We start from the raw sequence: 17,001 nt of genomic DNA on the forward strand, positions 1-17,001 counted from the left end.
TTTTAAACTCCATTTTACATATCTTTGTTCATGCCGTCAGAGCCAAATTCTTTTTACACAACATGATCTATTCCCGATCAATTCCCAAGTTACTTGATGTACACATATGACGTCATCGGTTGTAGATTTTAATCAAAATGACAGAATACATCATAACGAAATAAAAACATTTTATTTTTTGTTAATGTTTACACGTATCTATTCATTTTCTAGAGTTAAATCACATCTCTAAATACCAATATTACAAAAAAACCTGTGTTCTAAAATTGACGTTATCTCGCCAACTACATGTATGACGTCATAATGAAGATTCCTGAATGAATACATAGGAACAATGAAAAAGAATGCTTCCTTACCAATAAAGAAATCATACATTTTAACATGTATTAACATTTTATGTTATAAGTATTTATTTATTTAACAAAATATTGGGTTGGAATAGAAATAAGAACGTATTTGAATTAAATTTTCAGCTGAATATTGAAAATGTTCAATAATGAGGAAGAATGTAGAACATGATTCCATTAAAGGGGCTGAAGGGTTATGGTCATTTATATACTATATCGATCTCCTTTTGAATGAGAGCTTCATATGAAGATATTAAAATGTAGTTTTATTTTAATTTTTCAAACTAAAATGTAATTTTTCTTTGCAAAATGATAGTTGGCAGCCTAATATATCAAAACTTGTAAATTAAGTAATATCAGATTGTTAATTTGTTGCATTGCCAACCCACTCCCAACCCCCAGCTTCTTTAAATATGTCTCATGTATTGGATTTCATTGAGAAATAAAAAAAAAAAAAGAAATGCTGATATTACTCGTAACGAAGGTATCGATTCACTATAACTTCTAAAATTTTTAGAATAAACATAAAAAGTTTTTAAAATTCAATGTATATAGTATATGTACAGACTTTTAAAATCAAATAAATTTAAGAACATATAATGATAATAGTAGTTAACCATAAGAATCTATTCTGATCAGTGTCAAATTATATAGCTAATCGTGAGTGTTTTGATTTATTTCCCGGTATGATATTCAGATCCATCACTCAAAAAGAACATCGAGATAAGTATTATCATTTCCCTGAACTATTTCCGGCGCAACAGTGGAGCATTCAACTATCACGTCATCATATGAAGACGACGATTTACTGTTATTTTCATTACATTCATCATTTCTGTCATCATCGACCAAGACTTCTTCTGAATCCAAGATTTCTATATACGAATGCCGTTGTCTACCAATGGTGTCTTTTCTATTTAATGTTGAAATAAGCGGGTCTATGTAATCTTCCAAATGATTAGCTTTACCTGGCTCCTCCTGTATCGAATGAGAGTCTGTTGTGTGGCTTGACGGAACATCCACCATTTCCAAACACACATCAATTTCCTGATACTCCGACTCAACATGCTGATACACGTGACCTTTCTGACATTTGTCTTTATCCGTGTCTAGCTTGCTATATTGTTTTTTATCGTTGTCACGTGATTTGATTGCCGAGTCATTAAATACGTCTAATTCATTGTTTTCTTCTAGATTTTTCCTTGATATCCTTTTATGTGCTGATTTTGATCTCAATCGGAGTTGAGCAATGATAACTATAAGAAGTATCGCTAACAACAACCCCACACCGAATATTAAATAATTACTGTTAAACTGTCCCGCGGTATGTATAACCGATGTTAGTGATGTTGTTTGCATTGTTGGTGATATTGATAAATTTTCATTTTCTATTTTAGGAACAGAAAACTCAGTTTTAACTGTTCCTGATGATATCGCTGATGATGATATTTGTACTTTTGTCAGATATGGTTCTTGATGATCTGTTATTACAGAAGAAAACATAAAACAAATTTAAATTATTATTCAAAACAAGTTGTTATTTATTCAAATACTTGTCTGGTTTTGTTAAGGTTTACGTGTTTCATACCTGTAACCGTCTGCGTAGTTATACGATGACTTTTACGAGGACATCCCGTCACGTGGTCACAATCTCCTAGGGAGCACGTGCAAATTCCAGCGCAGCCTTCACCAAATTTTCCTCGTGGGCAAACTGCATCACAAAGTTTCCCAAAGTATCCGGGAACACATACTACAAATAATGATTACTACTTAATTGAAACTTGTTCTTCGTAGATATTTAAAATGTTTTATTAGATGATATCTATGAAAATGATTGGTGAAGTATAACTATAATTTGTGCAGAGTCTCTTTAGGCATTATTTCCTTATATTCACAAGTCACCACTAACCACAAGTGGAGCGCCACAAATAGACCTGTTATCGGCACTTATGCCTTTAAGAAGTACTGATAAGGAGCTTAGAGATTCCCTAAAAAATGTCAAAACCCTCTGACCTACCAAATGAATATATACATGTATAAGGTCATAATGGAAGATGTCGCTACATTGTATTTTGAAATTTTTGCATCTTACTTTGAACTTTTAAATTTTGTGTGTCGGAATAAAAAAAATTAATGCTGCTTCATTTCCGTAGATCGAAATTGAGGGTGTTTTAAAGTTTTACGACAGATATAATCTTTTGAAATGTACTAATGTACAAAACCGACCTCAACGCATCATATGTACAAGGCCTAAATTAAAGAATGAAGGTCTTTTCTTCAATCAAGGAAAAGAAACTTAAGTTGTCAATATAAGTCAGTCATTCAGTCACATTTCAGTAAAACATTAGTTAACGGAGTGTCAGTACTAGAAAAAGAATGACAACTGAAAAACATTTTCAGATTATAACGTAGAACAATGTTTCATATTGAGAAAAAAAATTGGCAAAATATCTATTGCAAGTAAGTTATTTATAAAATATGTAAAAATCACATTGTAACTAATTTCTATAAGAAATACCCTTTTGCGCAATATTTTTTGCAGTAATTAGTTAAAAAGACTCATTGAAGGAGGATGAGATAAGGTGTTCTAGTGTTGAAAGGATTATGGAAATAAATAGGCCAATTGATGGGTAAGCAGGCTATCAAAATACTTTAGTTATTGCATTAAATTAAAAGAAAATATAATGACAAACCAGCAGTAAAATATGTATACATATAGGCTTGCATAACAAAATCTTACAGTTACAGTCCCCATTTTCGTCTTTGTAATAATTAGTACAGCATGAAGATTCTGCTATAGTTCTGGAAAAAAAATAAAATGCATTTCTTAAACTAGAAAAATTACACTATTGGAATTCTAGATAACTGAAGCACTTATATATTCAAAGATCCCAGAATAGCAATGGGATTTATGTCTGCTTTTTCATCCTGTTTAAAGAAATGTATTATGAAACATTGTCAATTAAACAGCATTTCTTCCTGAAATTATACTCAATTCAGGAGTGTTAGGTATATGAATGTCATCTATTGTTCCTTATATCGTGTATGTTTGCTTGTGGCCATATGAAAGTACACTGCCTTTGAAAATTTTTTTTGCAGTTTTCTTACCTGTTCAAAACACAGATATCTCTACTTATAATGTTGGAAAAAGAAAACACTAAAATCAATCCAAAAAATCGTACCACATTTTTGAATAAACACATATTAGAATTGTATTCATAAACTTAACTCCAGGAAGGATTGACAACCACGATTCACAGGAAGTCGAAAACTATCTAAATGGACATTTTTCCTGTACCGATTTATTTATGTTTTCAGTATAATTACACCATTCTCATGTCATTGCCATTCAATCAATTGAAACATTCAACTAATCACATTTTACAAAAGTTCATATATACCGGCAAAGTATATACTTTTACGGGATTAAAATGACATAGTTCACCGCTTATTTACCGCCTGTGATTGCTTTTTTATAATGTTCTTTTTAAGACTTTTTTCCACGTGTTAGAATGTATACCCTCCGCCTTCCTAAATAAGGAAGCACATGTGCACTTAAATCATGAATTCTCCAAACTTTTAAATCTTTATCGTCCATTTTATCCAATGCTGTATTCTTCCATTGTTAACCTGACAGCAACAAATCAAGGAGAAGTTCAAGCAGCATTTAAATGAAAATTTATCAGATATAATTAAAAGAGAAAAGAAATACACTCGGATAAAATTTAGGGCTGGTGTTGTCACTGTCTTCTCAAGGGCGGAGTTTTTCATAAAGGAAAAGTCTCCTTTTTGATACGTTCTACATTTCTGCTTTCATAAGTCTCCAAAACGTTACATTGATGACACAAACCCGTTTATCTCCTTTTGTCCTGGAATAATGAATACTGATCTAAAAAAAGAGACGAACCACATTGGAATAATATCAACAGTTTTGATTTTTTTTTCTGTTTTGATTAAGTAAATATTTCAGCAAACGAATTTTAATACACCTCAATTTAATTTATGTACACTTTAAACAATTAGAATTTACAAAAAATAAGCCATTACCATTTGCACTGGTTTTGATTTTTTTTTCTTTTTGTTAGTCTCTTCAATTTTCAACTTTTTCATACAACATTTCCTCACGATTATGAAATTCCTGAATTTTTGACATAATTGTTTTTTCATTATCATGGAGCAATTAAATTTTCTTACCTTGCAAATGGTCACTTGCAAAATTACTTTGCTAAAACCTTTTGGTTGTACATACATGAACTTTAAAGTTGAAAATAAAATGCTCGCGTTTCTGATTGACAATATATCAACACTTAAACGAGCCTGGTCTCGGATAAGTGAGTTTATTTCAGTATATGTAACCCTATGTCCCTCCATTCCGGATACCGTTTCAGATATATAACTATATTCACCCTTAGTCAGCACCTATCATTCCCTATAATTTAGGTCCATTTCCATATAGTGTAATATTTAGTCGCTTCCTTCTCTTCCTTTCTCCATGAATCGATAAAAGGTAAGGTCATGGGAAATTTAATGAAGTTAAATTGTTTCAATTTTTGAAATGAAATAAGTTTGATTTCAAGGGCAATTATTCATGTTTGTAATTTTAAGCCAAATTAGACATGCCGATAAGGTAATTTTACTTTGGATTTGGCCCGGGATTTTTGTTAAGATCAAACGTCGATTGTATATGATTGAACTTACACAATATGGTATAATGTACAATCCCCGATTCTCTACTGGCGGGTATTTAGGATGGGATGTCAAGCGCAAAAATATTAAGTCGGTCATACTAATCCGTTTTCAGTTTTGTTTTTCCAAAAATGTTATAAAGCCTGAAGCAGGTATTTACACATTTTCCAAAATTTAATAGTCCTTAAGCATGTTAAATAGCATTGACTACAGAACATTCACGAGAATTGTATCTCTTTCACTTCTGCAGTAATCAAATCACTGAATGTACTGAAAAGATGTTGTTTAATTTCATCATTGTTAGGAGTCATTTTCAGTTTGGTATCGTTCAATTTATTTACTGGTCTATTGATCATTTTGATAAAATGCATAAAGGCATACACGAAGAATATTTTACCAAAAAAGGTCCTATGTTTATATGAATTGATTTCCCTCTAACGAAAGGGGAGAGAGGGGTCTCTAAATGATGATACTCAACAGTGAAACCATGAGAAATGTTGTTGTCATCCTGGTCACTGATTGTATAAAGTAACAAATTTTTGATTTATTTTTTAGAGTGAGCATTTTGTCTCAGGGTAAGCCGTCAAAGGCTCAACGCACAACAACGCTGTCGGAATTTGGCTTCATTAATCTTAGTGTAAAAAAGTAATAGTTAATCACTAATATGCCTTAGAGTACACATGATTGTTTCAGTCACAAGCATGGACCAAATTATCTTAGTAACAAGAGGCCCATGGGCCTTATAGGTCACCTGAGCATTATGCAACAACTTTATAGTGATTGAATTTGATTCATGTTTTAAGCCAGATGCTCTGTGGTTCACAATTTGAAAGAGGTACCATTGATCATCATAACAATACACTTAGCAATTGCTTAGTTTGTTTACTTAGTACCCATAGCCAAGGTAGGGGAACAAAAATGCATTTCAAGTAATCAGTAATATTTAGCAATAATCAGAAATGCCCCTATCACACATGAACCCCTGATCCTTAGGTCTAGATCCACACATTGTACAATTTTTGAAAAGGCACCCTTGCTTTTCAAAAATATTTGATTAATACCAAGGAGCAGATTTCAAACAATTCATCCAGTGTCAGTATATAAGTACAGCCCCCCCATGGTACCCCTGACCCTGGCGCCTTGAAATTCACAATTCTGGAAGTTTGGGCCCTTGCTCATCATAACTATATAGATTGATCATCTGCTTAATACCCAGGAGAAGAGAAGAAACTTTCAAAGATTTTATGTATTTGCACCATATAATTAATAGAGCCCTGCCCTATCAAGAGAACCCCTGACCCTAGGGCCATAAAAATCAAAATTTTGGAAGAGGTATTCTTGCTTATCATAACTATCTTCTTAGTTTCTTTAATTTCTAGGAGCAGAAAAGATTTTTTTTTCAAAGAATATATGTATTTTCACTATATAATCGATAGAGCCCGCCTTAACACCAGAACTCCTGACCCTGGGGCCATAAAATTCACAATTTTGGTAGAGGAATTCTTATTCATCATAACTATGTACTTAGTTGGTTTAGCTAATACCCAGTAGCAGAGAAGAAGATTTTCAAAGAAATAATGCATTTTTACTATATACTTATTCAGCCCCGTCCTAGCACTAGAACCCCTGACCTTGGTACCATGAATTTCGAAATTTTGGTGGAGTACGCAATGCTAATTACAATCATACAAGCAATTTGACTGCTTGATGTCCAGGAGTAAAGAAGAAGATTTTTAAAGATTGCATTAATTTTAGCGGTTTTTGCCTCACCCCCAAGCCCCATGGGGGGCAGTGACCATGAAATTCACAACTTTTTCCCCCGTCACCCATAGATGCTTTGTGCTAAATTTGGTTGAAATTGGTTCAGTGGTTGTAGAGAAGAAGCTGAAAATGTTCAAATGTAACGCACGACGCACGACGACGGACGAAAACAGATAGCAATAGGTCACTTGAATTTACTCAGGTGACTTAAAAAGCGGAACAAATTGTATTAGTACAAGGCGTAAGATTCGCAACTGGGTAAGGTTAGTACTAGGTTAAGAGTCGCACTAGGGTAGGAAGCTTTAACTATTATCTCAGAATGTCACAATCTTCATATTGGTCCTTTTAAAAACAAATTTCAATTCACACATTGATAAGAAAATAAATCAACCTGCTCAGACTGAGTTGTAGAAAACTTAATAGGAATGACAGGGCCGCAAAATGAAACTTGTAGATAGTCATTTTAGATAGAGATATGAAGGATTTCAATCCCTATTAGGACCAAATTCTCTTCCCTTAAGTGCCCAAGTACATAAATGTCAAAGTACATAATACTCTGACATTATATTAAAGTACGCTGTTGTCAAAAAAGATTGCCCGGGAGAAAGTAAAAAAAAAAGTTAACTAAGCAGTACTTACAATGTAATTAACAAAGATTACATTGGGGACAAGTTGTTTTGATTAAATAAAATTTTTAGAATAATAGAATATAATGAAATACTGCGATTGAAATATTTTCGAGACATTAGAAATAGTATGAGAAATAAAAGCATTTTCTTTTTTACCAGATAAGGTTTTTTTTTAAATTATTCTTTTTTTAAATTAACTTTAAATGGAGGAAAATAACTCTTACCAAAATCTAAGATGATAAAGTAGGACACATTTCACCTTTACATGCTAATGGTAATAAATGGGAATTATGTTGAAATAAATCGAGTATTCAACAGTAACATATCTTTAATGTATTAAATTTCAAAAACCTACAACACACTCTAAACTCTGATTTCTCAAATATTTAACTAATTTCATCATTCAAAATTGTTGAACATTGATCAATCTATTATCAGTAATACACAAGTGTTTCAATTTGCGTACCAACCTATCTGAACTAGCATGCACATATGACTGATGTATAAGAAGCATTGTTTAAGGTAGTTTTCAAGTAAGTTATAAAACAACTTAAAGCCCATAAAAGACATACCTCCTTTGCTTTATTATTGTCATGCATTACAACCTGTTTTACAGTACATACCCCTCAAAATGCACCAGCCAACAGATTGTATCTATGCACCAAAATACATAAATTAGCATATTGATGTTGAGTTTGCATCACAAAATCCCTTTATTTTTCATAATTATAGAAACTTTCAAATATTTATATACTGAAAGGATTAAGAAACGCATATTAAACTTTTGAGTTAAATTTAAAAAAATTATTTCAAATTGCCATTTTTATCATAAATGTTTTATCTTTTGGATACCAAAAGGCGATTTTTATAGCCAAGGTTACATACTAAAAAATAATCAGTAACAAACTTGATTTTCCTGTGCATTGAGTTCATAGAGGCACATGTTGTATAAAAATAGCTGATAGCTTTATTATTCCAAAGTCAAAGATTCCCGCGAATTTTCGATTTAGGATAAAGATACAAAGCTGATCTTGTGAATGTTTGTAAAAACGTATCGACAAATATTAGCTACATTTTTACAGTGTAAACACAAAAAATATTACGCAAACCCGTATGTGCGCGTTTTTCAGTAATCAAATAGAGCAAGTTTATGTCAGTTTAGGGTGAAAAAAGTGATTTATGTTTGTCTGCTGTATAAATATCATGATTTTGACAATAAAATTTTGAAAAATATGCCAAAGAGAGATCATTAACATGCACATTCTTACAATGTTTGAATTATAATTTGTAGTAACCAAAAAAAATACCAATTTTCGTAAGTCACAAGCAAAAATTTTCATGGGTTTCTTTTTCCTTTCATGAAATTTTATTGGTTATTGTCATCAAAGATAGTTTCTGTCTTTTGGACATTAAATTCATCGAAATTTTTGCAAAATTTTTTGAAAGAAAGTATATTCTTAAAATGAATTATACATTCGATATAATTATAGTCATATAAAATTTCGTGTGGGATTTAATTTCATTGAATATTAACAAAGAAATAAACGAAATTTAATCCCCACGAATATTTGTGCTTTTACAGTAAATAAAATTCATTGTTAGAATGAAGGCAACTAAGAATTATATGTCTTTGTTAGCGTGCAAAGACCTAGATTTAGTTAATAAGACTTATAGAGGCAAAGTATCAATTTCCGCATTAAAATACATGTACCAGTATATCAAATTCCATATGCTTATCAATCTAAGATAAATATGAAAAAGGTACGTACTAATTTAAACCAGATCCTTTTAATTTAAGACCTTCCTGAACTACCAAATATAGGTTTAATGTTAAGGGTATAAGCTTGATATAAATAACTTGTTCCATTTATCTGAGATAAAACTACTCTCTCCGAGGCGGTAGTTTTTAATACTCGCAATTCTCGTTTTGTTTTATATGAATAATTTGCCCTTTTGACAAGATGCAACGCAGCTAGTATAAGGCCACCCGTAAAATATCAAACTGTAGTAACTTCTCTTAACTACCTTGATATGACGTCATAATAGACTATGGCGTCAAGTCACCGCATACTTGAGCTGACATGACGTGGAAAGTGTCATAATTTTTTACATGGCATGGAGATTTAAATTGGGGGCTTGTTGTTTAATTCAAGAGTAAGGATTGTTATTTTTCAGGTCGAGTGTGCTGTTATGATATTGAATATCTGATCATTATGCCTTTTGCTTGTCCAATATGCACATGTTCAAACAACAGTAAACAATTATGTGTGAAACGCTCCCTTTTCACGTCCGTAGACAGTTAGAATTTATGAATCGTATTTATATTGAACTGGCAAAATTGAAAGACAAGGATAAATTGAAAGACAAGAAAAGTATGTCCAATATTTGAATATTGCTGGGTGTGTAGTTTACAGTACCCACATCGTATAAGTGGAAATTTTAGCGAGATGTAAATTTCATCCTTAAAATTTGATATTTTATTTTTAGTGAGAAGATGTAATTTCAGCGATTTGAACATGCTCACTAAAGAAACTATAAGAAATAGAACGTAATTAAATTTTAGCGATATTCAATTTAGCCTTCTTAGCAACTTCGCTAATAATGATAAAATTAAATCCTCGCAAAAAATTCTACTTATACGGTATTCTGGGTGAATCTAAAGAAGTATGTCCGATATGAATATTGCTGGGGGATTGTGTGTAGTTTATCAATTTTTTGTATAACTCGCTATAAAGATTGGAAAACACTCTTCTTAGGTTGGTAAGTTTAATTTCTCGTAAAATTTTTTCTAAACGATTAAAAAGTTAACCTTCCCCCAGCAAGTTTATGTACTAGCGATCACTGTGAATTCATCTATGTAACAAACTTTGCACAATATTTTTGTTCTGCACTTGTGTCGAAGCGATTTTTGTGCAGCAATTAGGAATATCATAAATCTCCGTCATGTGATCAATAATGTCATGTGACATCACAAAAATGCTTCAAAATAAAATCTGATTAAGCTTTTAGCTAAAGTTGCCTGCAATTTCAAACAAGGATTACATATTAAAATTAAAATCTAGCTCAGAATAAAATGTATATTTTCAAGGCATTTTAAGCCTTCGGACAGTCTTATCATAACTGCGAGTATAAATCTAAAATATACAGTACCTTAAATCAAAGATTTATATGAGAGATTGAATGGTACGTTTAGTTCAAATACTTTTAAACGAAATAGTGGACAGGTTTAGACAGTATTTATTAAGATAATTAAAAAAAAATATTTGTCACTTTTGAAGGATAAAATTTAAATCTCGCTCACTTCAATGATGGAAGCAACTACTACACATTTCCCATCAGAATGCATCAGGGGAGATGTCACAGGAAGATGTGAGACTTACTGGCTTTCAAAAGCATATCGTTTATGACACTCATTGTAATTGAAGCTTAGTACCTTAAGCTAAGAGGTGAAAGTATTCTTTCCTTTTCCAATTTCGGTATGTCATTTGGGTTTGTTTCAGTAGAAAACCTTTGAAGACAAATACAAACAACACTCGGGACATCTGCCAAAGTCAAGAGTTTCTGATCCGCTCCGCTCCACATAAACCCTTGACCGAATACGATAATTTGACGGGGTTTACTGTCCCGCCATCTAGTGAGATTAAACATTTTGAACTCTACTGACCTCTGTTATTAGCCAATCAGAGTAAACGAATTGAACAGAAAATTCGAGATAATACTGGTAGTCGGTAATAAATTCAATATAACTCACTTAGAAAGCTGATACAAACCTTTAACTGGGCTATTTAATGAAAAGGGCGTTATCCTTTGGACTAAAACTGGCATGTTTTTCTGTTCACGATTTAGTTTCAGTTTAAATAAAAAAAATGATATTGATTGGTTCATGCAAACTTGCATGAGGCCAACCAGAGAACGCATTTCTAACCCCGTCAAACTGTGCCTATTCGGTCAAGGGTTTATGTGGACGGGAGAGGTCATTTTTCTACGTTTTATTTTACTTTGTCACGCAAGGAAACTTTGTAAGTTACAAATAGGTGTTTTAATGATTTAAAAGCCATAAAAAGAGTTACAGCCTTTTAGGCTATTTAACCAAGTAACTAATGGAAAAGTACAGTGCCGACAATATTAACAATGTTAGAGTAAATAGAAGCTATTTTATACGGACGAGTCTTTGGCTCCATTTGTAAAACGTCTATAATCACTTATTCTGTAAATTCGTATTGGTGAAGGAGCAGGCCCTGGTCGACGGTGACCATTTGCATTGGGGTACTACCGCCGTCACCATGCTTCTTGGAACTCCATTGGTGGCGGTTGCAGTTCCATGATTACTCGTAGTAGATACAAGCAGTTTATGGCCCTTGCTAATAGCATATTCCGTCGCACCTCAACGCATTTTTACGAGTGCAACACATATTCTTACGCTCATTCCATTGTTGATTGACTTGATTGATATTTGAATTGATTGATTGATTAATGATTGTTTGATTGACAAGTAATTTACTTGATTGATATATAATTTGATTGATTGATTGATTAATAATTGATTGATTGAATTTGATTGATTATTGCATTGGTGACGTTCATGCACATGTGACCTACTCAGTGCATGATCCGCCCGATTTGGGTCGTCACATCTGTTGTTTGGATTGTTGATTTTCGGGTAGCCCTGTGGTAACCCCAGCAAATTATCACCGCGGCCAAAAGCGCCGTATTAAACAAGCATAATAACATCCATATTGTTTGTTTGATTTATAGGGAACCTGAAATAAATGTGTTTTTGACCTGGCTTGGGTGCAAAGAAACTTAGACGAGCTTATTTTGGATCTCAGTATCACTTTTTCTAAAAGACATTGTTTGTGGTAAAGTGAGACTGAGAACAAAAGTGTGTTCTTTTAACTTATGTAGCAGCCAGGCAAGTGCCCAGAATAATGAACCAGAATTTAACTTAAGTCAAATTTTCAGCCCTTGTAAATGTGTATAAATAAACAATGAAATCTACATATTCGAAGACTTTTATGGTGCAATATCAAGTTTGATTTTAATCTTTGATTATTTGACTTTGACATAATGTTAGAAACGTATAACGTTTATAACTTAGCCATAAGATCTTTCATGATCCCGGTACAGGTTTTCCAATAGTATACGAATCATTTCAAGTTCTAAAGTGAAAACTTTTTACATAAAATGAAAACAAAACATGAAATGCATATTTTAAAACAATCGTGTTTTTTTAAAAAGCTAATTCTTGTATTTCTGGTGAATATGAGGCATCTCCGTTACAATTTACTTGAGGATGAATTTCGCAGAAATATAAGATTGTTATAAATATCTTATAAACTTTTCTTTACTGCTACATGTAAATCCTATTCTGTCTTTCTACATGTTTTGTTACATGTTGACATGGTTATATTAATGTGTGGCACATACTGTCATAATTACTTGTAGTACATTGGCTACATGTACCACGTGTTTTTTTTATCCAATTACAAATAATAAACGCACTGCAAATTAAAGACAATATAATAAAAAGAGGAGAAAATAATAACAATTCATCAACAAACTCTATATTCCTCATGCCACTATCCCAGTTATTCAATTTATTGTTTTTTGTGATTGATTAAAAAACAGTCATTAACTTATTGAACTTTCTAAAGTCAAAATTGCAAGTAACATGTAGAGGGAGGATTATTTGATTCCGAAATTGATTCTGATTTTTTTTTAATAATCTGAAATATTTTGTTCTCTTCTAGAGAGATTATTCCCCATTCTTTTGTTTTATTTAAAAAGAAATACTCTGTTAAAATTTGCTCTTGTGATCTTAAAAAAAAATAATGACCTGACACCACACATTCTGTTCTTATTGAAGATCGGGTAATAAAAATACCCCTCCCAATCCCCACCCAAACTGAATCAAATGCATGGATATACTTCTCTGACTTTTTTTCAAAATTTTGATTAAAAAATCATTCATTTACTTTTATGAGTTCTATTGGTGCAACACTACATAGATCTTTTGATGCATCTGGGTCAATAGCAACAGCCGCCAAGAGTTATGTAGATTGAGGTTTTGATTGTTGATCAACATATACAAGAAAATATTTTATATAACATATATTTACAAGTCTGAAAAATACGGGTGCACAATATAATCAAACATCATTAATATATATGAAGATCCAAAACATTTACTTATAGTAATCATCTCTGAATTTATGAGGGAGTTATACGTGTCTGATTTAACAAGATCTTCAAAAATTGTATAATTTTTTGTAATAATCGAATACAATGTGAATCCTAGCTAGTAACAGAGGTCAAACTGAATGACAATCATCTTATGCAGATATAAATTAAAAAAAACTTAATATATATATATATATAACGTATTGGGTTATCAATCTGTGCATTTGTATTCTGCTTGCCAATTAATCTACTTACGTTGCAAAAAAATGAAGTAGCTTGTGATATTGTGTTTGAGTTGATATCGCTTGGCTGTTATCAACTATAAATTATGTTAGATGAATGGCATCAATCTTCATTATCCTTGCTAAAACGTAATTGAATAAACTGGTTTTTTACCTTGTGAATATACTACTGCGTCTTTCTCTACCAACATGGTATTGCAAATCGGCCAGTTATGTCGTACATGCTCGGGATCGGTAGAACACACATGAAGGTCGAATTTTGGAAATTCATGCAGGATTAATGTAAATTCATTTTCTTTCATTATGAAATGGTCTAATCGATCTTTTAATCTAGTTTGATAGCAGATTGATCATGTTTTTCAATCATTATTACAGTATTGACCAATCCTCAGCAATTCGAGTTGCGCAAAGCAAATTATGATCCACCGAGTGTATGCCCTTGAAATAGACCGATTTATAAAAACCCTCACATTACCGTCTGATGTAATTGCATACAATACATGTTTACGGCAGTATCAATTGAATAGGAAAAATACCGAAGTTATATTAATGAAATTGTAAAAATAAAACATTTAATCCGAATTAATGGACTGTAAAATATCTGTAAATAAAATTTTATTTATTTACAGAATACTTTTTGTTTGAGAATATATTTACTTGATTTGCTTCTTTCTGGATACAAACTTCGTCAAGACTAATCAGATGATGTAACATCCACAAGTGCATTGCGATCAATGACTTGTTTATAACGTTTCATCGATAAATTAGCTAACGACAAAACAGCATGCTCTATTACGTTTTACGCAAACATTATAATACATAATATATGTACCATATACTGCATAAGCAGGATTTTCAGCGAGGATTTAGCTTTATCAGTGAGGGGACGAATATCGCTAAAATTGAATATCCTTAAAATTAATTTCTCTCAACTTGTGATAACTTCTTTATTTAGATTTTTAAAATCGCTAAAATTACATCTCGCTAAGAATAAAAATCTAATTTTAAAAGACAAATCGCTAAATTTGCCTCACGCTAAAATTTCCACTTATACGGTATTCCTCAGATTTGAAGTTGTATTTACCGGAGGGTCAATGAGAGTGTGGAGGCATTGTGACGTCACAATTAATATCAAAACGACGTTAAAAACAATGTTTATTGTACGTGTATAACATAGCAGGAAAAGTGTTCTTCGAAGGATTGATTTCCAAATGTTTCGATGTCTAACACAAAGTGAAAGAAAAAAAAACCCAAAAGTTATCAATACTAATCTAGACATTTTTATTTTTTTCTTCAACAAAAACAAAAGAATGAGAGCTCTCAATGACTTATTTATTTAATTTTAAATTCTGAATATAGATTAACATTATAATATACCCCTTCGGTGGCGAATATGGTTAGTTATCAAAATAAAACCTATTTTATTGTAAATAAAAACATTTTTGGCGGAAAATTTGTAATGAGATACTGTTGTTATAATTATTTACTCATCATCGATAACATAAATGATCAAGGTCTTTAAATTAGCCACCAGACATGTAGGTGGGGGACATCATTTATTGTTGTCATCTGGTGAATAATTACACAAGTGAACAATGGAATTTGCAACCTGGCATGGCAGGGACACAGTGTATGCAATAGCCATCATGGTTAATCCAATTAGCTAATTAACCAATCAGATTGAAGTACACTTATACTGAAATCTTATCTTAGAGGAATTTCAATTTTTGTTTTACCAGATGCTGGACGCACCGAATTTTTCTTACAAGAATTTATTTACTCACCCACCATCACCCTAAAAATTTATTTGTTTAAAATCAGCTGTCCTAAATTACAAACAAAGTTGAAAAGGTACCTTTGTATTTATTGCTATATGTATATTATTTTTATAAGTATTTTTTTTTCTCCATTTTACAACTGAAATATAATTTTCTGTTAAAAATTGTGTTTCAAATTGTAAATTTATCGACATTCAACTCGTGTTTCAAATTATAATTGTATCACATTATATGTTAATTCATGTTTGAACATGTATTTCTATTATTGGGCGGTTTTTTATCCCACCCTTGCTTTATTGTAATTTATACAGTCATTTTCGGTTAATCAATTTTTTGACATTCATTTCATCATCTGATCAAATATACTTATGGTTAATTAAATAAATGACCTTTCTCACAAAAGGAAGTTGTTCTGTCTTTCATTGCAAATTAACTCAGACTCACTGGAGATCATAACTGGTTGTTTCATGTTGACAAATAAAAGGATTTTATGGAAGCAAAATATGGAATGAAATTTAAAGTTAATTAGTAATGAGAGAAATTTGGGTGACAAAAAGAAATATAACTTTGAACCTCGGCTTCGCCCCGGTCAATATTTAAGTCCAGGGCTCTCCCGCCACCTCATTCCAAACATTCTGATATGTTACCCTCGAAGCCAGGTAACAATTGTATAAAATATGTTTTCATTGGGAACATAATTCAAAAAGACCCATTAGAATACAGGGTAAAAGACAATAAAATGCTGGAGTTTCTTGCATACATTTCGAAAGATTTTTCAGTCATATAAACAATTAACATTTGCCGATGGAATTTATACCTATGGTTACCACTCCGAGCCATTGAGCAGTGAAGCGTATTTCGTGCGAATACCTGCTCAGACACAGGAGCTCGGTTTTTACACTATCGTCCGAATGACCGATCTATTGGTTCAGATTAACAACACAATGATCAACTCATAATGATATGTCATTGTCCTGAAATGAGATTGCTACCAATTACCTCTATCAGTATCGGATATTTAATTTAAAATTTTAACAGAAATTATGCAGAGTGATGCCTAAGTTTCATTCTGAATGCTTTTATTTTTTAAGAAAACTGTTGAACACAAGATCAATGTGAAAATAGTAATGAGCGTCTATTTAAATTGGGTGGGGCGGTGGGAAATTTTACCCAGTCATATTATTTATTTCCTTGAAGGACATATAATCTATTTCCAATAACACCAAAACACTTTTTTTTATTTTCTCCACAGAAAAAAAGAACAATCCTAAAAAACCTAAAAGTCCGCAACTCTTAATCTCTGGGGGATAGACAGATTAAGCTAAGGACAGATTATTTTTTAGAATTTTTGAGGACAGTTTTTCTCCTTTCCAAAATA

The 17,001-nt window shown here is 31.9% G+C and overlaps 1 protein-coding gene across 2 annotated transcripts; it reads right to left on the reverse strand.

Moving 5' to 3' along the window:
• Window positions 1-369: 369 nt before the first annotated feature.
• Window positions 370-4,705, reverse strand: LOC134272036 (uncharacterized). 2 transcript variants are annotated; one of them, XR_009993125.1, is made up of 4 exons: window positions 4,542-4,705; window positions 3,088-3,149; window positions 1,936-2,097; window positions 370-1,828 (listed from the first exon to the last, which is right to left on the reverse strand). XR_009993125.1 is itself a non-coding variant. In XM_062754271.1 (4 exons), the coding sequence occupies exons 1-4, from the start codon at window positions 3,548-3,550 to the stop codon at window positions 1,050-1,052; spliced, it is 1,098 nt and encodes a 365-aa protein (XP_062610255.1). In that variant the 5' UTR covers window positions 3,551-4,458; the 3' UTR covers window positions 370-1,049. The 2 variants fall into 2 exon arrangements, 1 of the variants encoding a protein (XP_062610255.1); XM_062754271.1 differs by lacking the exon at window positions 4,542-4,705 and adding an exon at window positions 3,456-4,458.
• Between the last annotated feature and the right edge of the window lie 12,296 nt (window positions 4,706-17,001).

The sequence above is a fragment of the Saccostrea cucullata genome, unplaced genomic scaffold (assembly GCF_032062105.1).
Source record: "Saccostrea cucullata isolate Sc308-1 unplaced genomic scaffold, CSIRO_AGI_Scuc_v1 ctg1835, whole genome shotgun sequence".
Taxonomy (NCBI): domain Eukaryota; kingdom Metazoa; phylum Mollusca; class Bivalvia; order Ostreida; family Ostreidae; genus Saccostrea; species Saccostrea cuccullata.

What these genes read in the sequence shown, in the direction of transcription:
- LOC134272036 (XM_062754271.1), bottom strand. Translation starts at nt 3,550, where the DNA reads ATGTGTTTATTCAAAAATGTGGTACGATTTTTTGGATTGATTTTAGTG. An exon ending in GATATCTGTGTTTTGAACAG is followed by an intron (nt 3,150 to 3,455) that starts GTAAGAAAACTG and finishes TTTTTTTTCCAG; the next exon opens with AACTATAGCAGAATCTTCAT. An exon ending in AACTACGCAGACGGTTACAG is followed by an intron (nt 1,829 to 1,935) that starts GTATGAAACACG and finishes CTGTAATAACAG; the next exon opens with ATCATCAAGAACCATATCTG.